Source organism: Pseudorasbora parva, chromosome 20 (genome assembly GCF_024679245.1).
Source record: "Pseudorasbora parva isolate DD20220531a chromosome 20, ASM2467924v1, whole genome shotgun sequence".
Lineage (NCBI taxonomy): Eukaryota > Metazoa > Chordata > Actinopteri > Cypriniformes > Gobionidae > Pseudorasbora > Pseudorasbora parva.
The window spans coordinates 3,921,396-3,948,762 of record NC_090191.1 but is presented as its reverse complement, the minus strand read 5'-3'; the positions used below and the strand labels follow the sequence as shown (position 1 = coordinate 3,948,762).

General features: G+C 42.5%; 3 protein-coding genes across 5 annotated transcripts in view; 2 read left to right on the top strand and 1 right to left on the bottom strand.

Annotated features, from left to right (window-relative positions):
- Window positions 1-278: 278 nt before the first annotated feature.
- Window positions 279-27,367, bottom strand: part of LOC137049905 (zinc finger protein 271-like) — a 47,453-nt gene continuing 20,364 nt past the window's right edge. Inside the window, exons 6-8 of the mRNA XM_067428655.1 lie at window positions 22,184-22,644; window positions 9,589-9,768; window positions 279-2,867 (exon numbers count right to left, since the gene is read on the bottom strand). Coding sequence (XP_067284756.1) covers window positions 1,852-2,867; window positions 9,589-9,768; window positions 22,184-22,644 — 1,657 coding nt within the window. The 3' untranslated portion in view covers window positions 279-1,851. The remainder of the gene's footprint in view (window positions 2,868-9,588; window positions 9,769-22,183; window positions 22,645-27,367) is intronic.
- LOC137049355 (uncharacterized) lies at window positions 13,338-18,393 on the top strand. 2 transcript variants are annotated; one of them, XM_067427896.1, is made up of 2 exons: window positions 13,338-14,649; window positions 18,179-18,393. In XM_067427896.1, exons 1-2 carry the CDS (start codon window positions 13,752-13,754, stop codon window positions 18,199-18,201), a joined length of 921 nt encoding a protein of 306 aa, XP_067283997.1. In that variant the 5' UTR covers window positions 13,338-13,751; the 3' UTR covers window positions 18,202-18,393. The 2 variants fall into 2 exon arrangements, 1 of the variants encoding a protein (XP_067283997.1); XR_010899575.1 differs by lacking the exon at window positions 13,338-14,649 and adding an exon at window positions 14,681-14,867.
- Window positions 20,708-22,702, top strand: LOC137049338 (saposin-like protein 11). Of its 2 annotated transcripts, XM_067427861.1 has the most exons (5): window positions 20,708-20,898; window positions 21,240-21,371; window positions 21,610-21,747; window positions 22,013-22,032; window positions 22,069-22,702. In XM_067427861.1, exons 1-5 carry the CDS (start codon window positions 20,814-20,816, stop codon window positions 22,627-22,629), a joined length of 936 nt encoding a protein of 311 aa, XP_067283962.1. In that variant the 5' UTR covers window positions 20,708-20,813; the 3' UTR covers window positions 22,630-22,702. The 2 variants fall into 2 exon arrangements, with proteins under 2 accessions (XP_067283962.1, XP_067283961.1); XM_067427860.1 differs by having other exon boundaries at window positions 22,013-22,702.

The following is a 27,367-nucleotide window of genomic DNA, read 5'->3' as shown; positions in this document are numbered from 1 at the left end:
CGGAGGGTTAGTCAACAAACGGTTCTAGTGACGTCATTCCTGAAGGAAGTACAGGGCTGTAGTCCAAACCGGCCGTTCGCTGTAGGCTTCGAAAGGGAACTTCTGTTAAATAAAATATCTCGCTTGGCGTTGAACTTTGAGCTTTATAATTTTACAGGTATTATTTATGCTCTAACAGCAACATTACACACTAACTAAAGTTTGAAAGATGGAATTGGGAAGAACGGGACCTTTAATATGGGTGGTATGTCGTAGGAATAGCAGTGACAAGCATAAGATCAGGGAAATCAGTTTTTATTAAACAAAGATTGTATTTCACATACATTTGATCTTTTGAGATGTTTAAAACGTTAAAAACGACCCCGTTAAATACAAGGCTATGGTATGGTGTTCAAGATAAAAACAAGTTAATGTTTTTTTTTCCTTTTACATACATATAGCTTTTTGTAAAAAAGTCTGTTCAATCATTAAACAAGTTTTTTCCAGAAATATAAAGACAAGTTATAGAGTAAATTTGTTTCATAATGTATATGTATTAAACATATCAAAGAAAACATATCAATATATCATATCAAACGAATATCAAACATATCAAACGAATAATGTCAAGTTATTTCACTTACACTGTTAAAGTTTTCTTTAGAAAAACAATGTTTTCATTTGGAGTTCAGTGTAAAAACGCCTAGCACTCCCCTCGATGCTGAAGAATTCATCAGTTTAGAGTTCAATAATGGTACATAAAAGTTAATAATACTTATTTTGTTTTAACATTTTTTTGTTTAATTCATAGTAGTTTATTTAGTTATTTATTTGCTCTCGGCTCTTTCAAGACTAATTGTTTCAATTGCTAATGTTTCTGACTGTAGAGTCACCCACTATCAGAGTCCTTGGCTCAGCTGCTCTCTGAGCTGAGCGACGCTGTCTGCTCGACCTTGAGCGCCTGTTAGCATCAGTGTTAGCTGCGGGCTGATGCAATCTGTCTTCGATCATATTCATCACGTTTCTCACCGTTTCTTTTGGGGGATTTCTCACCCACATTCACTAATACTTCAATACATTGTTTTCAAGATGTATAGACGGTGGTAGGAAACTAGTGTTTGCAATCCTTGTGTCTGGGGTAGAGCGCGCTACTGCAGCAATATATGAAATATATGATGCTCGTGACAATCTGATGTCTTGAGTGCCTTTGAGTCTTGCTCCCTGTTTGTGCCATCGATTAGTGTGTTGATCAGTTTCTTGTTTCACTACTTGTTGAGTAGCACTAAATTTATGAACCTCTGCTGTGTGATTAGTCTGGATTGGTGGTTCCGCAAATAACTTTGTTTCAAGAACTGCCATCCGTTGTAAAAGTCTGTGGCAGTTTGTGCAGCAAGAAGATTCTCAAAGTTTCACAAATGGCATAATAAGTGTCTTCTTCGCTCACAGTAAATAACTTCCTTGTCAATGACATGTTTGCATGCAGTTATGATCGAGAGCTACCGACTACTGTGACGACAACGCCATGGCCAGGCTCACAGCCGCATATAGACGGATCGGCTCAAAAAACGTTGACACGTGTAACTGACCGGCTGTTGACCGATCAGGGCCGATCATGCAGAAAATCGGCCAATTCCAATCCCTGGCCATACAATCGGTGAATCTCTAGTTCCGGGTAATTTCAGTGGAAACGGGGCTTAAGATCAGCACCACTACCATTTTTATACATTGAAAATCACCCCATAAATCACAACACCAAGATCCCTCCTTCAGCCTTATAGTGTGAATTCTAATAATTTACATCTGAAACTCTTTCAACATTGATCTCATGCAAATGTCTTTTCTCCCGTGTGAATTCATGTTTTTCTTTACGGCTTAATTTTTCTGTGGAGCCATTACTGCAGTATGAACTCTCATGTGAAAAATAAGGCTTCCTTGTTGAGTGAAACTCTTTCCACACTCTTGGCAGGTGTAAGGCTTCTCTCCAGTATGAAGTCTCATGTGGACAATAAGGCTTCCTTGTTGACTGAAACTTTTTCCACACTGTTGGCAGGTAAAAGGCATCTTTCCAGTATGAACTCTCATGTGGACGTTAAGGTTTCCTTTATGTCTGAAACTCTTTCCACACTGTTGGCAGGGGTAAGGCGACTCTCCAGTGTGAACTCTCATGTGGATTTCAAGGTTGCCTTTTCGACTGAAACTCTTTCCACACTGTTGGCAGGTGAATGGGCTTTCTCCAGTATGAACTCTCATGTGGACGTTAAGGTTTGCTTTTCGACTGAAACTCTTTCCACACTGTTGGCAGGTGTAAGGCTTCTTTCCAGTATGAACTATCATGTGGAAAATAAGGCTTCCTTGTTGACTGAAACCTTTTCCACACTGTTGGCAGGTAAAAGGCATCTCTCCAGTATGAACTCTCATGTGGACGTTAAGGTTTCCTTTATGTCTGAAACTCTTTCCACACTGTTGGCAGCGGTAAGGCGTCTCTCCAGTGTGAACTCTAATGTGGATTTCAAGGTTGCCTTTTCGACTGAAACTCTTTCCACACTGTTGGCAGGTGAATGGGCTTTCTCCAGTATGAACTCTCATGTGGACGTTAAGGTTTGCTTTTCGATTGAAACTCTTTCCACATTGTTGGCAGATGTAAGGCTTCTCTCCAGTGTGAATTCTCATGTGGTCTTTAAGGCTTCCTGAATGAGTGAAACTCTTTCCACACCGTTGGCAGGTGAAATAACTTTTAGTTACTGTCTTTTGAGCTCTTTTTTGTGAGGAACTCTTTTTAGCCTGAGTCGATCTTTCTCCAGTCATGAAGTCATGATGTTTATCATAATGGTCTTCTTCTTCTTCCCTTTCATTAAGTTCATGACTTGCTTCTTTCAGTGCAATGAGATCTAGGGTAAAAACAGACATAAAACAATGTAGACATTTAAAGCATCATTACTAGAGTATAGGGTAGTATGTTGGATAATCTTATCCTAAGGATCAAGGGTGGGCAGCTTTGGTCCTGGATGGCCACGGTCTTGTAAGGCTGTCAAAGAATATTCTAAATTTGAATATATATTCGATTCGTTAAAAAAAAAAACTAATTTCGAAGGTGAAAATTAATATAAATTTTTTTTTAAAGTGGCAAAAAACGCACGCGGTAGTAGAGGTGTGGCTGTCTGCTTTGCTAGTGGGTGCGCACATGGGCGCGCTAGTGCGCTCGATAGGCCTTTCACACAGAACGTGGCAACGACACCACTGCGCTAAGAAATCCATTAATTTCAATGGCTTGTGCCGTGCAATGACGGTTTGTTGCTGTGTCGAACAATGAATAGAAATAGACATATAGAACTCCCGCTAAAAGTTTTGAAAACTCTGCCTACTTTGCTCTGGCCAGCGAAGAGCATATCACGTTGTATCTGAAGGGCTACGCTGAACCCCACGGCAAGCAACTGTATATGTCTCATCTTTCTCAGCAATCCTAGCGAGGCAGCGGGAAAAAAAAACAAACCAGGCTTGTTCGAGATGCATTGGCGCTGCGCGGACCGATCTGCGTATGATATCAAAATACTGCGTGAACGATTCAAAAGCATAAGGAGTCTTTTGCATCTCGCTGTAACGTTACTTTGATGTCATGCAGTGATCGGGCTGCACAGCGCGCGCCGAAGCATCTCGAGCAAGCTTCCATCGACAATGACTTACATTGACTCACAAGTTTGTGTTCGTCTTGGTCACGGTAACTCCGACTCAGCCCCTGATGCAAGCGGTTCTTACTTCTAGCCCAGCAATGTTTTGGTGCTACTTAAAGGATAAGTTCACCCAAAAATGAAATTGATGTCATTAACTCCTCACCCTAATGTCGTTCCACACCTGTAAGACCGTTCATCATCGGAACACAGTTTAAGATATTTTATATTTTAGTCCCAGAGCATATGCAGTCTATGCCCACTATACTGTCCGTGTCAGGAAAGGGAATAAAAACATCATCAGAGTAGTCCATATGTGACATCAGTTGGTTAATTAGAATCTCTTGAAACATTGAAAATATATTTTGGTCCAAAAATAACAAAAACAAAAACTACAACTTATTCAGCATTGTCTTAATAAAGAATCAAATGGTCATGAATCAGCATATTGATTCATGATCGTTTGAATGAACACAGCATTTAGACACTAAAGAATCATATTAACTTGTATAAAAATGGCATTATATGATTGAGAAATCAACTTTCCCTTGAGCCTGTGATATATAAAATGTCATGGAAACAGAAGAATATCTTGTTTCAAAGCTGAAAACATCCTTGTTAGTCAAAGAAAAGCTTTTATTGATACCAGGCCCAGAAAACAAGAGATCTTCAATATATATTGATCAGTGATGTAGTAAATGGTAGCATCATTATTTTATTTTCAAACAGAGATTGGTAGATCTATTGGGTAAATTGGCTGACATTAGCAATCTTTGTTGCATTATTGCCAACGGTGACCATTCAAAAATGAAAAAAAAGCACTTTAGTTTTTTGATCAAAGTTTGCACGGCTGCAACTCAATTTGAAGATAACTTAATAGATTCTAATTCTTCAAACACTTTTTACTTTTAGTTCCTTAACTTTAAAGGCCCATTCATTTCCAGAGATATAGTATTCCTGAGTATTATAGAGTATGTATAGAGTATTCCTGTATTTCCCATATTGTGTATAGGTATTAAATATATTTCAATATTCTTCTATATTCTCATTCTTAATAAACTTTTCTTTTGTAACCTTAATTTTAAACGTCCTATATGGTCCAGTCCCATAGATATAAGGTGGCTCCATGATCAAATTTTTGATTGTAATTTATAAATTATTGATATATTTATTTTCTACACCAAGGTATATTAAAGGAGTACTTCAGCGCTGGGAAGATGAATCTGTATTTAAACTGGGTCCTCAATGTAGTAGAAATGTGAAATTATTTTTTAATTTGGTGCCTTCTAGACTGAGAAAAGACAAAAAATGTATTTTTGTCTCATGGGGATGAAAGACTACAATTCCCAGAATGCTTCGCTGCCCTGTGAGGCCATTCTCAAAGCCACCAACTTGATTTCAGTGACTGAGTTGGAGAAGACACTACAATTAAAAACTGAACGTGTCTGTTCAATATAATGAGTGAGTCACCGCGCGAGTCTCACAGCACTGAGCACTGACTGCAGGAGTGAAAAAAATGAGCTGATGAGCTCTCGTGATGATAGCTGAGGTAATCTCGACTACACTCGCGGCATACATTCACAACGCAAGTTCAGTCTGGCACGCGTTTCAGTTCATGCCTTTGCAAGCTTAACTTTCATAGAAATTAATTTGAGAAGTTAAAAGACTTACATTGCTCACCATAGCTCTGTTGAAATGAGTGCCTGTAGCTGCCAGCTGAGCTCTCCCTGCAAGCTGAGTGTAATCTCCCATCCCCCATGCGCAGATTCAAAACATGCGGAAATGGCTCCCTCTGCTGGCTGTAGTCTTTAGCCTTTGGCCAAACGTTCGAATTTTTCCAGAAATAAAATGCATAAATCTCTTGTCTCAGGGGGATATGAGGGGGGAAAGCACAATCATTTGAATATACTCCAGGGTTTCTACTGATACAAGGCCATATGCTAATCGCTGAAGTAACCCTTTAAATATCATCAACCTCTATTCAAAATGGTAAACTTGAAAGTAATTTTTTTTTAAATCTTTTTTGTTTTGTCAGGAAGATACATAGATAGCATATACAATTTTAAAGCATATAATTGACCGTATTTTTTTTTAAACAATGGCACTTACATTTTTTTAAACTAAAATGTTGTTGCAACCATGTATGAAAAAATTAAAATGCATAATTTCAATTAAATGTTTGAATACGCTACAAGTTACTTTAATATAAAATGTTTGTTTCTCTATTTAATTGCATTAACATACAATAGTGTAAGAAGACTTCCCTTTTTTTAATCACGTCTTACCTCAGGGAGATCGAGTACATGCTTTTTTGCATGGCTGAATGTTAAGACTTGTGAACAATAATCAAGTTGTTTGCATTGCCCAAACTTATTTACCGAAATCAAAATACGAGCAGTGAAAGATTTGCCGTTAGTGGCGCGAGCCACACGCTGTGAAGCGGGAGCGACCAGCCGGCACCGGCACAGGATTCTGATTCAGGGTCTTAAAGCCTTCCGCAAATGACTATGTAGACAAATCAAACAATGATTTGTTTCAAAGGAAGCTGACGTCAAAGTTAACGGCCAAACGTATCATTACAAAAGTTAACAATGCTGCTGCAGGTGAAATATAATGTGGATAACAATGAATAAATATATTTTCGTCAGGTTAAATACTGATAATTGATCCCTCAAACCCCTTTACTCTCTACTAAACTGTCAGACTCGCACATCTGCCATGTTTGTAGTTTTTAAAAACGCTTTTAATGCTTCCCCCCCACGTTTGTAGTTCTAAACGAATACTTGTCCAACTCCCAATGGGATGTGGGCAATATCAGCCGTTAGAGTGTGCGTCGATACGCACTTTAAATTCTGACCGCAAATAGTAAATCATCCGGGTATCTTTGGAATACTCTTTAGTCTTTTCAGCATACTATGATTTGGGACATACTAATTCTATTTTCGAATACTATTTAGGATGGATAGTGTGTAAATGGGGACACAGGGTTTGTTTATGCCAGAGACTTCCTAGTTCCTAGAATGTCACATGGTCTGCCTGTTCTTTGTTTGTGCGCCAAACAGGTGCTGGTCATAAAATTAGAATTTCATCAAAAAGTTTATTTATTTCACTTATTCCATTCAGAAAGTGAAATTTGTACATTACATTCATTCATCACACACAGACTGATATATTTAAAATGTTTATTTATTTTAAGTTTGATGATTATAATCAGCTAATAAACTCAAAAGACATGCAAAGGCCTTTAAATGGTCTCTCAGTCTAGTTCTGTAGGCTACACAATCATGGGGAAGACTGCTGACTTGACAGTTGTCCAAAAGACGACCTTGCCACCTTGCACAAAGAGGACAAGACACAAAAGGTCATTGCAAAAGAGGCTGGCTGTTCACAGAGCTCTGTCCAAGCAGATTAATAGAGAGGAGAAGGGAAGGAAAATATTTAGTAGGAAAAAAAGTGTACAAACAATAGAGATAACTGCCCCCTAGAGAGGATTGTGAAACATAACCCATTCAAAAATGTAGGGGAGATTCACAAAGAGTGGACTGCAGCTGGAGTCAGTGCTTCAAGAACCACTACGCACAGACGTATGCAAGACATGGGTTTCAACTGTGTCCCTGTGTCAAGCCACTCTTGAACAACAGACAGTGTCAGAAGCATCTCGCCTGGGCTAAAGACACCTGATTGGTCTAAAGTTATGTTCTCTGATGAAAGTAAATTTTGCATTTCCTTTGAAAATCAGGGTCCCAGAGTCTGGAGGAAAATGGGGAGAGGCACACAATCCTCAATGGTTTGGGATGCCATGTCATCTGCTGGTGTTGGTTCACTGTGTTTTCTGAGGTCCAAAGTCAATGCAGCTGTATAGCAGGACGTTTTAGAGCACTTCATGCTTCCTGCTGCTGACCAACTTTATGGAGATGCAGATTTTATTTTCCAACAGGACTTGGCACCTGCACACCGTGCCAAAGCAACCAGTAGCTGTATTAAGGACCATGGTATCCCTGCTCTTAATTGCCAGCAGAGGTGGAGTAACAAATTATTCTGGCTTGAAACCCTAGAGTATATTCAAATAAATGTGCTTTCTCCCTCATATCCCTCTGAGACAAGAGATTTATGCATTTTATTTCTGGAAGAATTCCTTCTATGATGCAAATTGACGATATTTGCATCATAGGAGAACTGTTTGGCCAAAGGCTAAAGACTACAGCCAGCAGAGAGAGCCATTTCCGCATGTTTTGAACTCGCGCATGGGGGATGGAGATCACACTCAGAGCTCAGCTCGCAGCTACAGGCACTCATTTAAACAGAGATATGGTGAGCAATGTAAGTCTTTTAACTTCGAAAATGAATTTCTATGAAAGTTAAGCTTGCAAAGGCATGAACTGAAACGCGCGCCAGACTGAACTCGCATTGTGAATGTATGCCGCGAGTGTAGTCGCGATTACCTCCGCTCTCATCACTCCTGCAGTTAGTGCTCAGTGCTGTGATACTCGCACGGTGACTCACTCATTATATTGAACAGACACGTTCAGTTTTTAATTGTAGTGTCTTCTACAACTCAGTCACAGTAATCAAGTTGGTGATTTTAGGTCAGTCGGCACACACGGCATTTTACATTGTGTTCCCATACGCAACACGAGGAACCTCTCGATAGGGAACGTACTCGGTTACTTTTTTAACCTCAGTTCCCTGAGAGAGGGAACAAGTATTTTGTTCCGCGCCGTGTTCGTGCTTCTCAGGTGTCGCTTCAGTCAATTTTTAAAACCTGACACCTATGGTGAATCAGGGTCTTGTATAGCCTCCTGTATGCATATTTAAGCCCCTTTTTCAGCAGTCTCTCTGGAGCGCCCCCATTGGTTCGTTCCTCTTAGCCGCCTCACCATAGGTTCCTGCAGTTGGCGCGGCCCGGCCAATCAGAGCGCTCTTCGGGCCTGGCTCTTGCCGTGCAGCTGCACTGCGCTTTACATAAGATACCTTTATCTTTATTAATAAAGTTTTGCTTCATATTCTCAAGAAAAGGAGTTTTTCCCATACGCAATACTCGTTCCCTGTCTCAGGGAACCGAGATTACGAAAGTAACCGAGTATTTTTTTTTGTTTGTTTTGCTCTCGTAGAATTGTTACCCATTCACACCATTATATGACTGGCACACAGCAATGGTTGAAGTTAAAAAAAATAATAATTTGTGTTCTACTGAAGAAACAAACACGCCTACATGTTGGATGAACTGGGGGTAAGCAGATAAACATCTAATTTTCATTTTTGATTCAACTAACCTTTAATGTTTTATTTCTAAGAGACCTTTATAAAAGCTACTTAAATGTTTTAACTGAACTAGGGCCTAATCCTGGCTTAGTCTAAACCCTGGGGCCTATTGCACAAAACTAGGATTATTATATCTTGGGGATCCTGGCTTAATGTATACACTAATATGGTGTTATTTTTCGTTATTGTAATTATTCTTGGTGTGAGTGTGCCTTCAGGGTATAACACGACAGTGGTGTACAAAATTTTGCTTACAGATGAAAAGATCACCAAGATATCCTGGCTTAATCCATTATCCTAGTTTTGTGCAATAGGCCCCTGTCTGTGAAACTAGGCTATGATATAATTAGTAACTGCACTTATCAATGCAACACAATAATAGTTGTATTAATAGTGGCCTCTATGATAATAAAAATCCCCCCTTAGTGCTAGCTAGTTAGTGGCACCAATGCTATTGTTCTCAAATATTATTTTAGAATTAGAGCCCTAAATTATGATTTATTTATTACTTGTTTTAACGTTTATTTACTGCCATTTATGTTCAGGGATGTTAAAATGTTTAGAGTAAGGAGATATTGGGTTTAATTTTAAGCAAAATAATTTTGTTTGCACTAATTCAGTTTCAGTGGACACCTTTAATAATGACGAAATGACACAGTTCAGTTCAGAGAATAAAACCAACCTGTTTGTTCCTCAGTTTCTTCATCTTTCACTCTGAATATTTCTTCAATCTTTAGGTCTTGACTCTCCTCTTTAATAGATGGCATCTTTATGTCTTTATTCTCCTCTTTAATAAACTCCATCTTTATAATAGTCACATGAATCTCAATCACTTCTCCTGGAGTTTTTCCCTGTGTTTGTCCTGTTTAAGATGAGAATAATGAACAGAAAACACTCAAAACTAAATCCAAATCAGCTCTAGTTCAGTCACTGGTAAAAGAGTCAGAGAGAGTTAATAGACTTAAATCATCTGATTAGCACTACTAAAACTAGCACTACAAATTTATTAAAGACAAACTATACACTCTTCATATTTAAGCATTTATGATCTACATTTAAAGAACTGCAGATTAAATTTAAATGATTACACTGTCATGCTAACATTAGCAGTTTTAAAGTTTTCATTACGAATGTTAGTGATTGTTTTGTTTGAGCAGCTCGAGTCCTAATTCTATTCACTGAATCATTTCGCAAGTATTTGATTCAATTGACTCGGAGATTCAAAAAGCTCAATTTCTCTATCATTACTATCCAGAGACCGAACTCGTGTTTATGATGAACTTAATTCACGAAAAAGAGAGAGAGATGAGAATGAGGTTTTCTGTTACTGGTGTGGGTGCAATTTACTCACACAAAACAGCCTTCGTTAAAGTTAGATAAAGCATTACAACGTTACATTCTACAGTAAATAAACAAATTTCACGTTGATTGTAAAAACTGTTAAACATTGAACGATTTCTAATTAAGTAAACAGCTTAAATTCTTAAAACAAACCTTTCTTTAGCCGATTCACAGCAGATGCAGGAGCGCGCTGCATCCTTATGACGTCACACCACCGCACCAAAATAAAAGTCTCCTTCACGCTCTGCTGTCTAATAAGAGGTGCAGAGAAATATACTTTTTTTTTACCATGATAATCCCTATATTAAAACCGTGAAAAATGTAATAAAAACAAACATGTTAAAAAGTGTATGATTTCATGAAGCAGAGTTCATGTGTCTTAATTTAAACATACAGTCAGTGTGTTTTGCCAATATTAAAAATGTGGACATATAAAGTTAATTTGAGTATAAAATATGTGTAAAAGGTTTAAAAAAATTAAAAAATTAAAAAGAATCAGTTTAAGTAAAATAAGCAATATTCAATTTCAAATGTTTGTGTATAATTTATTCAATACCAAATAGTATTGATAAAAGGTTCAGTCCAAATACAAAATGTAATATTTCAAAGATTTTGAATGAAATCAAAAGTAAGTCTTAAATGTCAAGGGTCATTTGTGAGAGTGGCTGCCTATGGCCCTGTTCTTCCCCCACGGTCTTCCTCTGAGTGCGCACTTTCACGACGTAATGTCACTTTGACTGCCGGGTAGAAGTCCTCTGCGTAACCTGAAATATATTTTGAAGATTAAGTTATGAATTAGCAAACACAAAATAAAAATTATAGTGAAATAGAGTTTGAGTTCATGTTGACAGATCATCTGCTGTAAGTAAATATGTCCATGGTTTATTATTCACTCTGTTTACATTCATCACTTTTTGACCCTAGTTTTGAAAAAGGAAAATCAAAACCTAATGGTTAACATTTCGGCTGATATTAAGAGCAAATTGTGTTTAGTTTCAAGATGCAATGATCAGTTTATTGGAAACACTGTAGAAGCACATTCAGTGCGGCAGCAAATGATTCGGCTGAAGAAAGGTTTGTGTTTTAAACATTTAAAGAGAAGCAGAATGAATGGCATATTGATAGATGTAACACTGTATTGCTTAATCTAACATTTATCAGTGTCTCATTTCGCTCTTTATCGTGAATCAGTTCAAACATGAATTCAGTCTCTGGCGAGTGACGAGAGAACCGTTGACTCAAAAAGCAAAACAAAATGAACAGACAGTGAGAGAGAAAAAAATTCAGGAATGGAATGGAAATGCTTTGGATCAGAGGAAAATAAACGAGGATAGATTGGTGATCGGAAAAATGGAATTTGTTTAGTTTATGGCTGAAGTTATAAACTGTTCTGCTCAAACAGAAAGTAGAACGGAGAGAATTAAAATAATAATAAGGGCCGCTGAGAAATACTTGAATATAGTCAGTGTAACCGTGGGAAAAATAAATGACATGCTAAAGACTCAAAGAACATGTGGAAGTTCATAATAACAGCAATGGTTTTAATGATTCTACAGTGGAATGCCAGAAGTCTTTTTGCAAATGGTGCCGAGTTCAAGCATTTCATAGATCAGCAGGATAATAAACCAAATATAATTTGTGTACAAGAAACATGGTTAAAAGCTCAATTAAATGTTGTATTGAAAGGTTATAATGTTGTAAGGAAAGATAGAAAGGCAGGTAATGGAGGTGGGATGGCCACTTTTATTAAAAATGATTTAGAATATAGAATCATTAATGAGATCGAAGAATATGAAATTATGGTTATAGATATATATGCAGAGAATCAAAATAATAGAAAATTAAATTATTATAATCCTGTAGTAGATTAACTAAAAATTATAAAATGTTGGTTCAGGAAATAATCAAATAATTTGGTGTGGAGATTTTAACGCACACAGCAAGGCAAGGCAAGTTTATTTATTTTTTATTTTTTATTTTAAGTAAGTTTATTTCATACACAATGGCAATTCAAAGTGCTTTACATAGAAAGGATTAAAATAGAGATAAAAAATGCATAAGAAAAAGAATACAATGTAAAGAGAATTAAAAATAATAAAATGATGATAACCAAAGAAAAGAACAAAGGTAAACTAAAACAGTTATAAAAAGAATTTAAAAAATGATGCATAGATAAGGTGCAGTCAGTCGGACATACAGTGCTCAGAGCTCATTCAGTAAATGCACAGCTGAACAGATGTGTTTTGAGTCTGGATTTGAATGTGGCTACTGTTGGAGCACATCTGATCTGTTCAGGAAGCTGGTTCAGCTGCGGCTGGCATAATAGCTAAAGGCAGACTCTCCTTGCTTTGAGTGAACTCTTGGTATTTCTAACTGACTTGATCCTGCTGATCTGAGTGATCTGTTGGGTTTGTATTTAATCAGCATATCTGCGATGTATTGAGGTCCTAGCTCATTGAGTGATTTATAAACAAGTAATAGTACTTTAAAATCGATCCTAGATGTAACTGGAAGCCAGTGTAAAGACCTGAGGACTGGTGTGATATGGTCATATTTTCTGGTTCTGCTCAGAATCCTGGCAGCAGCATTCTGTATGAGCTGCAGCTGTCTAATGGTCTTTTTAGGAAGGCCAGTGAGAAGTCCATTACAATAGTCCACCCTACTGGTGATGAAAGCATGAACAAGTTTCTCTAAGCCTTGCCTGGAGACAAAACATCTAATCCTTGCAATATTTTTCAGATGATAGTATGCTGATTTAGTTATTGCTTTGACATGACTACTGAAACTCAGGTCTGACTCCAAAATCACTCCAAGATTCCTGACTTGATTTTTTGTTATCAGGCCTTTAGCCTCAAGATATGCGTTCACCTTGAGAATTTCATCTTTGTTTCCAAATGTAGTGATTTCGGTTTTGTCTTTGTTTAACTGAAGATAGTTTTGGCACATCCAGTTGTTAACTTCATCAATGCATTTGCACAGGGAGTCAATGGGGCTGTAGTCATTAGGTGACAGTGCTAAGTAGAGCTGGGTGTCATCAGCATAGCTGTGGTAAGCCATTTTGTTCTTTCTCATTATTTGGCTCAGTGGCAGCTGTGGCAAGGGGGGCGTGGTTCAGCGAGGTCTGCAGCGGGAGAGAGGGCCTCGGGACGAGCGGTAAGTGAGTGGGTTGGACGCAGATTAATAACACCTGTCTCTTGTTCTAGTAATGAGCGCGGAGACGGGATAAAACACCAGCGGAACCGGAGACCGAGGAGAGAGAGAGTCGGACTGTTGATGCCGAGACCCTGAGATATCCGGAAGCCGGAAGTGCGTGACCCGGAAGCGAAACTGAGCATACACAGAGACAAACACACGCTGAAGCGTGCACGTTTATTGATTTGAGTTATTAAGAATAAAAGAGCATCAACAGTCCTGCCGACCCCCGTGTCCTCTTCCTTCCTCACTATATCGAACTTGTTACACTGGTGCCGAAACCCGGGAAGGAAGCAGGACAGAGCCGCCGCCATGACAACGCCCTCCGCCTCGCCATTTGCGGAGATCATAACATCGCTCGCGGCCCTCCACCAGGAACATCACACGGCGTTGCTGGACCTTCGGACTGAACAGGAGCGCCGCTTCGCGGCCATAGTCCAAGGCCAGCAAGAGGACCGCGAGCAGTTCCGGAGCTGGATGGACCGGGAGGTTCGCGCCGAGGCCGCTGGGCGGGCCAGCGCACCGGTGCACGTGCCCCTGCAGAAGATGGGGCCGGAAGATGATCCCGAGGCCTTCGTGGATCTCTTCCAAAAAGCCGCGGAGGCCTGCGGGTGGCCCCGGGCACAGTGGCCGGTGCGCCTCATCCCACTGCTATCCGGCGAAGCCCAGGCGGCCGCGCAACATCTACCGGTTGCGAACCTCCTGGACTACGATGACCTGAAGCGGGCCATTCTTCAGCGGGTCGGCCGGACCCCAGAACAGCACCGCCAGCGTTTCCGCTCCCTGGAGTGGGGCGAGTCCGGTCGACCCTTCGCCTTGGCCCAACAGCTCCGGGACGAGTGCCGCAGATGGCTGCTGGCCGGCGGCAGCGACGTGGACCATGTCGTCGATCTGGTGGTGCTGGAGCAGTTCATCACTCGGCTCCCCAGGAAGACCGCCGAGTGGGTCCAGTGCCACCGGCCCACGTCGCTGGAGACGGCCATCAATTTGGCGGAGGACCACCTGGTGGCGTGCCCGGGGGTCGGCGCACCCCCACTAACTTCTCCCTCTCTCTCTCCCCCTTCTCTCTCTCTCTCTCGACCTGTCCCTCTCCCCAGGTCCCGCCCTCCAGGCCCTCCTCGCGTTCCCCCCAGAGGCCGGGGTGGGATGGGCCCTGGACCGTCTGGGAGTTCGCGGGTCCCGCCCAGGGGGGCGGGGCCGCTGGGGACGGGTAGTGACTATGGATCCGGTTCCGACCCCTATCCGCGCTCAGCCTCCAACCCACTCCCCGCCGCCGGGGCGGCGGGTAGGCCTGGGCTGGCCTGCTGGCGGTGCGGTGATCCGGATCATTTTGTGGACCGATGTCCGATGATGGACATCGGAACAATGATCCGGATCCCGGACGTCCAGCGGACCACCCCCGATCAAGCAGGAGAGTACCAAATTCCTGTAAGTATCAAGGGGGGTACATATCAGGCCTTGGTGGATTCAGGATGTAACCAAACCTCGATCCATCAAAGCCTGATTCAGCCTGGGGCGTTGGATACAAGCCGCGTGGTTAAGGTGCGGTGTGTGCACGGGGATGTGGTGGAATATCCGGTTGTCCCAGTCACGATACAGTTTAGGGGGAAAAAGCATAGTGTTGAGGTGGCGGTTAGTCCCCACCTCCGGCATCCGCTAATTCTGGGGACGAATTGGCCCGCCTTTTCGGCGTTATTGGGGTCGTTGTGCGCGGATGCCGCTTGGGGAAACAAGGCTAGGAACGGGGCGGTGCGAGTGCAGGTTGGCGAGGCTGATACGGGGCCCTTGGGAACAGCTTCAGAGGAATCGAGCGGGGTCGAGAGACTGATTCTCTCGGACCGCGATGACTTCCCTCTGGAGCAGTCTCAAGACGAGACGCTAAAACATGCGTTTCAACAGGTCCGCACCATCGACGGTCAGCCCCTTCAACCCGCATTGCCCGTCACGTATCCTTATTTTGCCATAATTAAGGATAGGTTGTATCGAGTGACCCAAGACGCTCAGTCAAAAATGGATACAACCCAATTGTTAGTACCAAAGAGCCGCCGGGAAATGCTTTTTCAGGCGGCTCATTCTAACCCGATGGCGGGCCACCTGGGACAGGCGGCCACGCTGAATCGTTTAATGACCCGATTCTTTTGGCCAGGCATTTATGACAATGTGCGCAGGTGGTGCGCGTCTTGTCCTGAATGTCAGTTGGTGAACCCATTGGCCGCCCCAAAAGCGCCATTGCGCCCTCTTCCATTAATGCAGGTCCCCTTCGAGAGAATTGCGATGGACCTCATCGGGCCATTAGAACGATCCGCACGCGGGCATCGTTTTGCGCTAGTTATCGTGGACTACGCAACACGATACCCGGAAGCAGTGGCTCTCCGCAACATCTCGGCGAAGAGTGTTGCGGACGCACTGTTTCGTTTAATCTCCCGGGTGGGGATTCCGAAAGAAATCCTCACTGATCAAGGCACGGCGTTTATGTCACGCACGTTAAGCGAATTGTATGGATTATTGGGCATTAAATCCATTCGAACCAGCGTCTATCACCCACAAACAGACGGGTTGGTCGAACGATTTAATCGCACTCTTAAATCCATGATCCGTAAATTCGTACAAGAAGACGCCAAGAATTGGGATCGGTGGTTAGAACCCCTCTTATTTGCTGTGCGCGAGGTCCCGCAAGCCTCCACGGGGTTTTCCCCCTTCGAGCTTCTCTACGGGCGTCAGCCACGGGGGGTGCTGGACGTCCTACGAGAAACTTGGGAGGAGGGGCCGTCGTTGGCCAAAAACGAAATTCAGTACGTCATGGACTTGCGAACAAAACTCCACACATTGGGGCGGCTATCTAGGGAGAATTTGTTACAAGCCCAGGACCGCCAGAGCCGGTCATATAACAGGGGTACTAAACTGCGCAAATTCACACCGGGAGAGAAAGTGCTCGTTCTACTCCCAACCTCGAGCTCAAAATTAATGTCGAAGTGGCAGGGGCCGTTTGAGGTCGCACGACAGATAGGAGAGCTCGATTATGAAGTGATACGATCCGATAGGAACGGGGCACGTCAAATATACCACCTCAATCTGCTGAAAAAATGGAATGAGGTGGAATCGGTGTTGTTGGCAACGGTGATCGGGGGAGAGGATGATCTCGGGCCAGAGGCGAGCATTAAAGCGCAATCAGTCGCGCTGGCCCCTGGGGGAGATCACCTCTCACCGTTACAACTCGCTGATTTATCGAAATTGCAGGCGGAGTTCGCCGACGTGTTCTCGCCCCTACCGGGACGTACCGACTTGATTCAGCACCATATCGAGACCGAGCCGGGCGTGGTAGTTCGCAGCCGGCCGTACCGCTTGCCTGAACACAAGAAAAAAGTAGTTCAGGACGAATTAGGCGCAATGCTCGACATGGGAGTAATCGAGGAGTCCAACAGTGACTGGGCGAGCCCGATAGTTTTGGTCCCCAAAACGGACGGCTCGGTCAGGTTCTGTGTGGACTACCGCAAGGTGAACGCTGTGTCGAAGTTCGACGCGTATCCAATGCCACGGGTTGACGAGTTGCTTGATCGGTTAGGCTCGGCTCGATTTTATTCGACACTGGACTTAACAAAGGGCTATTGGCAGATCCCCTTGTCTCCATTGTCCAAAGAAAAAACAGCTTTCACCACGCCGTTCGGATTACACCAATTCGTCACGCTTCCTTTCGGCTTGTTCGGGGCACCCGCGACCTTCCAGCGACTCATGGATAGGATTTTGCGTCCCCATGCTGCATATGCTGCGGCGTACCTAGATGACATAGTGATCTATAGTCACGACTGGCAGCGGCATATGCAGCATGTGAGGGCGGTCCTGAGGTCGCTGAGGAGAGCGGGGCTCACGGCCAATCCGAAGAAGTGTGCGATTGGGCGGGTGGAAGTAAGGTATCTGGGCTTCCACTTGGGTCATGGACAGGTGCGTCCTCAAATTGATAAGACTGCCGCCATTGCAACCTGTCCGAGGCCCAAGACCAAAAAGGAGGTAAGACAGTTCTTGGGGCTGGCGGGATATTATAGACGGTTTATACCAAATTATTCGGACCTCACCAGCCCTTTGACTGATCTTACTAAAAAGGGGCTACCAGATACGGTCCAGTGGACGGAGCCGTGTCAACAGGCTTTTACCCAAGTAAAGGCTGCCCTATGTGGCGGGCCGCTGTTACACTCCCCTGACTTTTCTCTCCCTTTCTTGTTGCAGACTGACGCGTCGGACAGGGGGCTGGGCGCAGTCCTGGCCCAGGAGGTGGAGGGGGGAGAGCGGCCGGTGCTGTACATTAGCCGTAAGCTCTCTAAGAGAGAAGCTAGGTACAGCACCATAGAAAAGGAGTGTTTGGCCATCAGATGGGCCGTTCTCACCCTCCGCTACTACCTCCTGGGGCGGGAGTTCACTCTCTGTTCGGACCACGCTCCTCTCCAATGGCTCCACCGCATGAAGGATACCAACGCGCGGATCACCCGTTGGTATCTGGCTCTTCAGCCGTTTAAGTTCAAGGTGGTCCACAGGCCGGGTGCTCAGATGGCTGTGGCCGATTTCCTCTCCAGAAATGGGGGGGGGGGGGCTGCAGGCCGGACGGCTCCCCGGCCTGAGTCGGGCGGTGGGGGTATGTGGCAAGGGGGGCGTGGTTCAGCGAGGTCTGCAGCGGGAGAGAGGGCCTCGGGACGAGCGGTAAGTGAGTGGGTTGGACGCAGATTAATAACACCTGTCTCTTGTTCTAGTAATGAGCGCGGAGACGGGATAAAACACCAGCGGAACCGGAGACCGAGGAGAGAGAGAGTCGGACTGTTGATGCCGAGACCCTGAGATATCCGGAAGCCGGAAGTGCGTGACCCGGAAGCGAAACTGAGCATACACAGAGACAAACACACGCTGAAGCGTGCACGTTTATTGATTTGAGTTATTAAGAATAAAAGAGCATCAACAGTCCTGCCGACCCCCGTGTCCTCTTCCTTCCTCACTATATCGAACTTGTTACAGCAGCATATACAGGTTAAACAGGAGTGGTGCGAGAATTGACCCTTGTGGGACTCCGCATGTCATGGACGTCCACTCAGACTTATGGTGTCCTATACTCACATAATAACCTGATCTGTCTAGCTTTGCCTAGTTCAACATTGAAAGCATGAAGGCTGTCTTTATAGATGTTATAATGGACTACAAGTCTTGTCTTCCGCCACATGCGTTCAGATTTTCTGCATTGTCTTTTCATTATTTGAACTGCTGTTGAGTTTCTCCATGGTGCCTTTTGTTTGCCACTCTTTTTCAGGAGCAATATCATCAATTACACTCTTAACTTTTGAGTTAAAGGAGTCAAGGAGAAAGTCAACAGAGTCTGCAGTGAAGGGGGGGATTCTGAAATCCACTGCTGCTTCACTTGGTTTTAGAGATAAAGCCTTCCTAAACAGCACATTAGTGTTCTCATTTAAGCATCTCTTTTTGACAGAGACAGATCTAGCTTCAATGGCAGGAGAGATTGATATATCAAAGAAAATACAGAAATGATCAGACAGTGCCACATTCTTAATAACAATCGATGAAATGTTTAGACCCTTACTGATAAGTAAATCTAGAGTGTGTCCACGATTGTGTGTGGGTCCATTTACATGCTGTGGCAAATCAAAAGTGTTAAGAACAGTCATGAGCTCTTTTGTTGTACTGGATTCAGCATTGTCTATGTGAATGTTAAAATCCCCAGCAATAGCAAAACAGTCAAACTCTGAGGAAATTATTGATAACAGTTCTGTAAATTCCTCAATAAAGGCTGGAGAGTACTTTGGAGGCCTGTAAACAATGATAAGCAGGAGCACTCTTAACACAATACCCAGATATTCTAGAGACAAATATTCACCGAATGACACTTGCTTACATTGAAAGACATCTTTAAAAGAATGAATGAATGAATGTTCACTGACGATGGTCACCGAAAGATCGATCCTCCAAAGGCTGAATGCGTGGTCAACACAGAACAATTTAAATAGCTAGGCTATATTATTACCTTTTTAAAAAAATGCAAGTTATTTGTAAATTAAACAAAGAAACTGCTGTCTTGTTCATTTTCGTTAACTTCAAACGTAGGCTAAATTAAAGAGAAGGGGTTGTTCTGTAGCCTACATTGTTTATTTTTGTAGCCTAATGCACTTTATAATTTGTAGCTACATTAAACACATTTATATATGTTTATACATATATTTTCTTGTCATGTAATTTAAAATGTGTAAATGAAAATAAATTGGTCTATACATAAGACTACCTAAAGTAGGCTTTTTACAACAAGCCTATTTATAGACCATAATATAGCCTAACTTAAGTTTAACATCAGAAACTTTTAACATCAGAAACAAATTTTAATTATCAGCCAAACCAGAAGAAAACACTTTTCTACACTTTCATTGCGCTAAGCGGGAGAAGCTGGAGCTGAACCGTCCGGGATGGGGAATAATGCACAATAAAGGCCTGAGCGGGACATCACCTTCTGGGATGAGCCACTGTCCGCAGGTTTGCAGGGCTGAATCGGTCGACGGCTGGCATCATGTCATATAAAGTAGGCTAGATGCATCTGAGATGATGCGTTGAATAAAAATAAGTAGGCCTACTTAAAAAAAGACTTGGACGTATATATAAATGTTTAAAAAATATTGTAACAGTTACATTTAACATAAGAAATAAACTGTTAACTAATAGTTGCAATTTGACAATATTTAACCGGCTACACATTTACATGGGGTCCGGTCTCCCATCGCCGCAGGCTTTGAAGCATGTCAGTGTTTTATATATATATATATATATATATATATGCTCCATTTCTCTTTTTAAAATCTCACGAACATCTGCTGTCAGTTGTCACAACCTGCTAGGCCATTAACGACGCTCGGTTCATTGTTGCCAAGTCTGGAATGGGGCTGCATTTAGGCTACTGTTGCTTTGGGGTGTTTGTAGCCTATAGTCCAGAGGTTAAGTTGTCCCTATATCAATATTTCTACCGCCCGCGCCCCGCATTTTGGGATATTTTGGCCCATTCTGGCCGTGATTCCGATACTTTTGAATAACAATTGGAGGAGTTTTATTATTCAGACCTGCCAAGCACCCTGTGAATGCGTGCTCCCCTCCGCTCCTCCAACTCTTATCAAACACACCTGAACAAGCTAATCAAGGCCGGCAAGATTAGGCTAAAACTACAGGCAGCTGCGTTTCATTAGGGTTGGCGGTACCCAGAGCTTGGATCTTTAAAAAGGCGGTTTTAAAGACCCTCTATACAGCGGCTTATGTTGTAGGATTCAGCAGTGCGTGTTTTCTGTGTAGTTTTGTGAGCTTCACAGTTTGCAGGAGCTTTCATTGAGATTGCAGGTCAAGAGGATGACAGCCCGAGTGTTCTGCTCGTTGAGCGCTGTGTTATTGTGTCTATCTGACTATTTGAGCACAATAGATGCTGGAGTCGTAGGTGAGAAGGTCTTTTAGCTTCGTTACACAGCCTGAGGAAATACATAAATAAGTGCCTTACAAAAAAATTATTCTGAAACGGTACATTTATTTGCAATAGTAAACTTATGAACGACATATTGACTGTCTATTTCTTCTATCAGCATTGTACTTGTTACACACCCTACTGGACTAGGTTGCAGTACTCTTTGTCTTTAAAACTGATTGGCACAGTTTAGTGATAAAATATTTTATACTTTATTTGAATCAGATCTATATGAATACTATGTTTGTGATTCATTGTAAAACTACTACAGCACTCCCTGGTCTCCCTTAACGTTCCTCTTGAATCCTCTTCTGTAGTGTCGGGTCAGTGTCCGGTGACGCTGATGGTTGTGCCGTCCAGTCGAGGATGCACTTCTGATAGAGGCTGTTCTGGAGGACACAAATGCTGTCGCTTTGGCAATGGACGTGTGTGTGTGCCACCTGTTTTCAGTGAGTTTCAATTAATGATCGACGCTAGAGGTCTCAAAAGAAGCATGAAAATTTTTTTATTCAGAAAGTCATAGTAAATTTCACAAACTGCAAAGAAACAGCAAGTAACACATTGAACTAAAACATGAAACTATGAAGTAGAAAGACTGAATACTCCAGTAAAAACTACTCATTGACGCCAGTGAACAAGCCCTTCAGCATTCAGTGATCTCTTTTCTGTCATGTGTCTGCTAAACAGCAAAGCCCGGAGTGTGTCTCAGCACAAAATCTGGAGCTGGAAAGTGTGTTGAGTTGTGTGCTTCTGACCATGACTGTCCGAACGATGAGAAATGCTGCAGCAATGGATGTGGACATCAGTGTATGGCTCCATATACAGGTAACTGTATTTATATTGGGTTATGTAGTGTCTGGATCAGGCTTTTTTTAAATATTATTGTACTCCATGACACTAGTACCTAAATTCAGTGCGTAGTATTGTTTGAAGCACAGAGTAGCTTTACAAAATTAACAGAGGAATAGTTCTCTTTCACTCGCTCTAAGTTTAGAGATTTGAATGCTCTTCATGATTTGAATATTTGTGCTGTTTGAGACTGACTGTGGTTGAAAGGACAGACTAAAGCTGACTATCTATATCTATGCAGTGAATCCTGAACCGCCAAAGCCCACAGCCAAACTGCCTGAAGCGGAACCGCCAAAGAATGAAGCTAAACTGCCTAAAGCGGAACCGCCAAAGAATGAAGCTAAACTGTCTAAAGTGGAACTGCCAAAGCCCACGGCCAAACTGCTTGAAGCTAAACTGCCTCATGTGGAACCGCCAAAGCCCACAGCTGGAGTGCCTGAAGCGGAACCACCAAAGCCCACAGCTGAAGTTCCTGAAGCAGACCCACCAAAGCCCACAGCCGAAGTGCCTGATGTGGACCCGCCAATGCCCACAGCTGAAGTGCCTGATGTGGACCCGCCAATGCCCACAGCTGAAGTGCCTGATGTGGACCCGCCAATGCCCACAGCTGAAGTGCCTGATGTGGACCCGCCAATGCCCACAGCCGAAGTGCCTGATGTGGAACCGCCAACGCCCACAGCTGAAGTGCCTGATGTGGAACCGCCAACGCCCACAGCTGTAGTGCCTGATGTGGAACCGCCAAAGCCCACAGCTGTAGTGCCTGATGTGGAACCGCCAACGCCCACAGCTGTAGTGCCTGATGTGGAACCGCCAAAGCCTGGAGTCAAACTGCCAAAGCCTAAACCAAAACGCCTGTAGCTGAGCCCGCAAAGCCTGCACCAATTAAAACTGTAAAAGCCTGACCGGCAAATAAATCTAATGTTTAACAATGTCTTTTCTGGTTTTATTTATGCAAGATTAAGTCTGACACTTTAGTGCTTCTAAAGACTACAGGGACATCAGCCCTCTACCTCTGTATCTGCCAATAGTGAGCCTAGAATGCTAGTCATGGCAGCATGACCAACTCATTTCATGTAGTAACACTCACTTCACCTTTTTCACACTTTGGCCACAACAGTGGACTGGTATTTTAACAGCTTTTTCTCGTGTCTGTGTGGGTTTTGATGGCACATCTCTCCACAGTTGACTCTAGTGCATCATCTTATACACTGATGCCAAGTGGCAAGCCTCCGTTTTAATTTGTTTTGCGTAGTCCTGTATGTGCCCTTGTATATAGACTTCCTAAAAAGCTGATTTTTTTCTCTCTCCAGAAATTCTTCATATTTTGAGTGGTTCAGCAAAGGGGGTGTCATAGAGGAATGAGAAGTCAACCACACTGTAGCCATCATGGTGGCAGCATGCTGCATTATGTTCCATAAGGATAACATTGTCAATGTGCTAAGATCCAACAAAACTGAGTCCATCCAGCAACAATTCTGTCAGTTTTCAAAAATGTCATTACCTACTCTAAAAAGCGCTGGGGCCTATACCGTGATAGCCTGGTCTTACTAGACTCTTGTACCTCTCATTTGTACATTCATTTGGCCACGCTCCATGAAGGTGGGTACTCTGAAGTTTAAAACTATTGGATCTGCCATAACCAGTCGCTAATGTTTGGTCATGCGCCCTTTGCCTGTTTCACACAAATCTGTCAAAATAAATGTGCGCTTGTGCAGGCCACCTCAGTGATAACCTAAAACTTGTGCATTTGGATTGTGATTTATTCACACCATGGTGGAGGGGAGAGTTTTGTGATTGGTAATGTGGTCCGCTCACGTGGTCTGTAACATGATTGTATGCTGTAAATAAAATGTCATATGCTTGGTACGATATGTTGCTATAAATAACAGACCAATTCAAATGTTTACGTTGTGGAGTGCAGTAACTGATGAGACAAGAGACGGAGATGCGTCGAGTCAGCTTTACTAACACTTCAACATAATTTTCCAAACTGTACAGCGAGCAATGTAAACAACTCTCACACAACGTGAAACCGGAACTTCTCTACCGGAAAAACCCGCTCCCTTAAAGGGGCCGCGTCTGGGTGAATGTCTCATACCGTTTAACTTGTAGGTCACCACACAGGCCCCCCCAGAATTCACCCCATATAACAGGCCCAGCCCGAACAGGTACCCCAAACCGAACAGTCCAGCTCCTCACAGTCCCTAAAGGCCGGAACACACCAAGCCGACGGTCGGCCGTCGGGCAGTTTTTGTGCGTCGGCCAACTAAGTTTCCTCGGTGTGTTCCACACAGTTCCACGCCGTCGGCTGGCGTTGGTCCTCGTCGGCAGTTTTTCGGCCGATTCGACATGTTAAATCGGCGTCGCGGCATGTCGGTCAGTCGGGACATATGATCGTTCTGATTTGCTGTTCAGCTAGCGAACCAGTGCACGAGAAAATAAAACGGAAGTGACGAAGCAAGTAAACGACAGAGTCAAGAGGGAACACAGAACGCCTGTCTCCTCCATAGACAGTAAAAGAAAGGTGTCGTCTCATTTGATTATATTCCTCATTACGATACATGTTAACACATGTTAATATATATGGCTGTGTAGACCGAGGCAAGTGAAGACAAACTGATCAGCATGATCCAGCAAAGGCCAGCTTAGTATCACACTACGGGAAAATGTTAACGTTATGTCAACTGTGTGGCGAAAGCAGAACTGTGGCGTGAGATCGCAAATAAAGTTGTCATGTCAGGTAAGATTTCCTTTTTTGCAATAGTTTTTTCTTCTTCAGTAGTCCATATTTAAAAAAACCCTGCATGTTAGATTGTTGTGTGCAACTTTCATCTTTGCACAGCAGTTAATTTCACATTCAAAATGCACTAAAGATATCAAAACACTTAATGCATGTCTTTATGTCCAAAAGCAATGATAAATCCACAGTTTAGCCCTCATATATTTCGGTTGTACTAACTGTGTGGAGAGTTTTGCAAAAGTGACCTAAATGTTTTGAGAAATGTGTTCAAGCGACTGTAAAAAAAAATGCTGTCATCCAGAATACATCCAGTTAAAAGTAGAACAAAAATGAACATTACAATAGCCATGAAATTGACATAACTCAGCGTAATGTTTTTTTTAATTTTTTTTATTGTCCCTCAGAGAAAGAGCTCAAGAAGCGGTGGGATTCATTGCGAACCCAGTACATGTGTTACAAGAAACATGGACCCTCAGGAAGTTCTGGAGCTCAGAAGACCCACCTGCAGTTTCTAGAACCTCACACAAAAAGGAAGGAGTGCACCTCAAATCTAACTATCAGGGTACACACACACACACACACACATATATATATATATATATATATATATATATATATATATATATATATATATATATATATGTGTGTGTGTGTGTGTGTGTGTGTGTGTGTATAATTTATTTTATTTATTTTTTCTTTCCATTTGGACAAATGAACATTTTGCTTTTGGTAAAGTGGCCAATGAATGTTCAGATGGGTCTATTTACAAGTAATTCAACAAATCAACTTCCACAATGTGCATCTGAATAGATCCATTTAGCCAATTTGCAGGGTATTGTTTTAGCTATGCCCTGTTATTGTTATGGGTTATTGGTGATTAAGTGTAAGAATCTATTGTATCACATTGTTCACATTTTGATTGTTTCTTTAAGGAACCTTTGTCTGAAAGTGAATCCTGTTCACCCTCAGATGGTACCAACAGTGACACCTGGATTGGCACCCGTGAGGAGCCCAGCTTCATTACGGCGGAGCTACGGCCCAGTACACCCTTGGCTGAATCTACACATATAGCTACTTTTATAGCTATTCTCTATATAGCTATTTGTGCCCATTGTACTGAACATTGGAAAATAAAACACTTTGACTTTGGGTACTTGCATTGATGCAGAATTCTAACCCTTATTTTGCTATTTGACATCTAACTAGCAGGGTAAATAAACACATCTGTATTGATGTTTTAATTTATGAATAAATAGATTTTCAATTAATAGAGACATATTTTCATAATGTGTTACTTCCACAATACAATGTTATCAAAGTGCAATATCTGTAAACCAATAGTTAGCATGGTTACTGTCAGTTAAGTTCAGTGTATGGTTTAGTGTTACATTATTTTCATTAACATTTCTGTGCCACTGGAGATTTCATTTCCAAACTGCTGTTATGTGATGTGCATGAAGCAGCATGATATCATTTTGAAGAAATGTCACCATAGGCATGTTTCCAATGAAAAAAATATATACAAATTCTGTCATAATTCATTGAACTAGCACCAAGCATTGTCACAAACATAATTTACTGTAAATCAGAATGCGTCATACACATATATTTATTTTAACAATCCTTATAAGTGGCCATTGTTCAGATTGTGTCACATTAAAGGGGGGGTGAAATGCTGTTTCATGCATACTGATCTTTTTACACTGTTAAAGACTTGGAATCCCATACTAAACATAGACAAAGTTTCAAAAGTTAAGGTGGACGTTTGATGGGAGTATTTCTTTGTCAAAAATACTACTTCCGGTTAGTCATAAGTTTCGGCAAGTTTTTTGAGATCATGCGTCCCCATTGACGTTAGTGGGGGCAGAATTTCCTTGTATGGGCCTTACAATTCTACCGGAAGCGCGTGAGAGAGAGCGAGGGAGAGAGCGAAAGCAACAGCCTACGCCCATCAAAACGCTGGTTTGTAGGATGCTGGACAGGTGACAATTACACATAGCACATAATGTCACCAAAAAAGTGTGTTTTTGGTTGCCAGACCAAGACAGTCCTGCACAGATTCTCCAAAACCCCGCGTTAAGGCAACAGTGGATGTAATTTGCTTTTCCGGATCAGCAACTGAGTTGCGCGAATGTTTATATCTGTTCGCTGCATTTCGGTGCCGACTGTTTCATAAACAAGGCCCAGCTCGATGCCGCATTTTCCCAATCGCCTAATGCTAAAGGATGGAGCAGTCCCAACCTTAGAAGGGTGAGTGAGACTGCTTCAAATGTCTGTGTTTTTTTTAGTCCGCTTACTGTCTACACAAACCACGCGTAAACACACAAACACACGTGCACAACTGCACTTCTCACATGTACACCTTCAAAGACAAAAATACGACGATATAATTCAAGTATAAATATGTAAATAACACAAGCCGCTAAGCATATTATATAGTTAGTGTATAACTTGTAACTTACCACATAGAGACGTCCTGCTCTAGTCGTTTTTGCTGCTGCTCCTGTTCAACTGCAGCCTCTGGGTCTGATTCCGGATCATAGATGTATGGCTGTATCTGATTAAAAGCCATATTTTTATTTTGAATAAAGTTTTTTTCCCGCTGTTAGGGATGACGGACTCGACTCAACACACAGCGCGCTGCTGCACACGTCATTCTTTAGCTCCGCTCACACGACACGCCCCCACCCGCTCGGCTTTTTTCGGAAAGACTCGGAACAGCGCATCTTTCTTATATAATTATTAAAAAAATAAAGACTTTTCGGAGATATGCAGGATGCAATGCTACTCTATAGGTACTCAAGATTGACATGACACTGACTGAAACTGAGTGTTTCACCCCCCCTTTAACTTCCA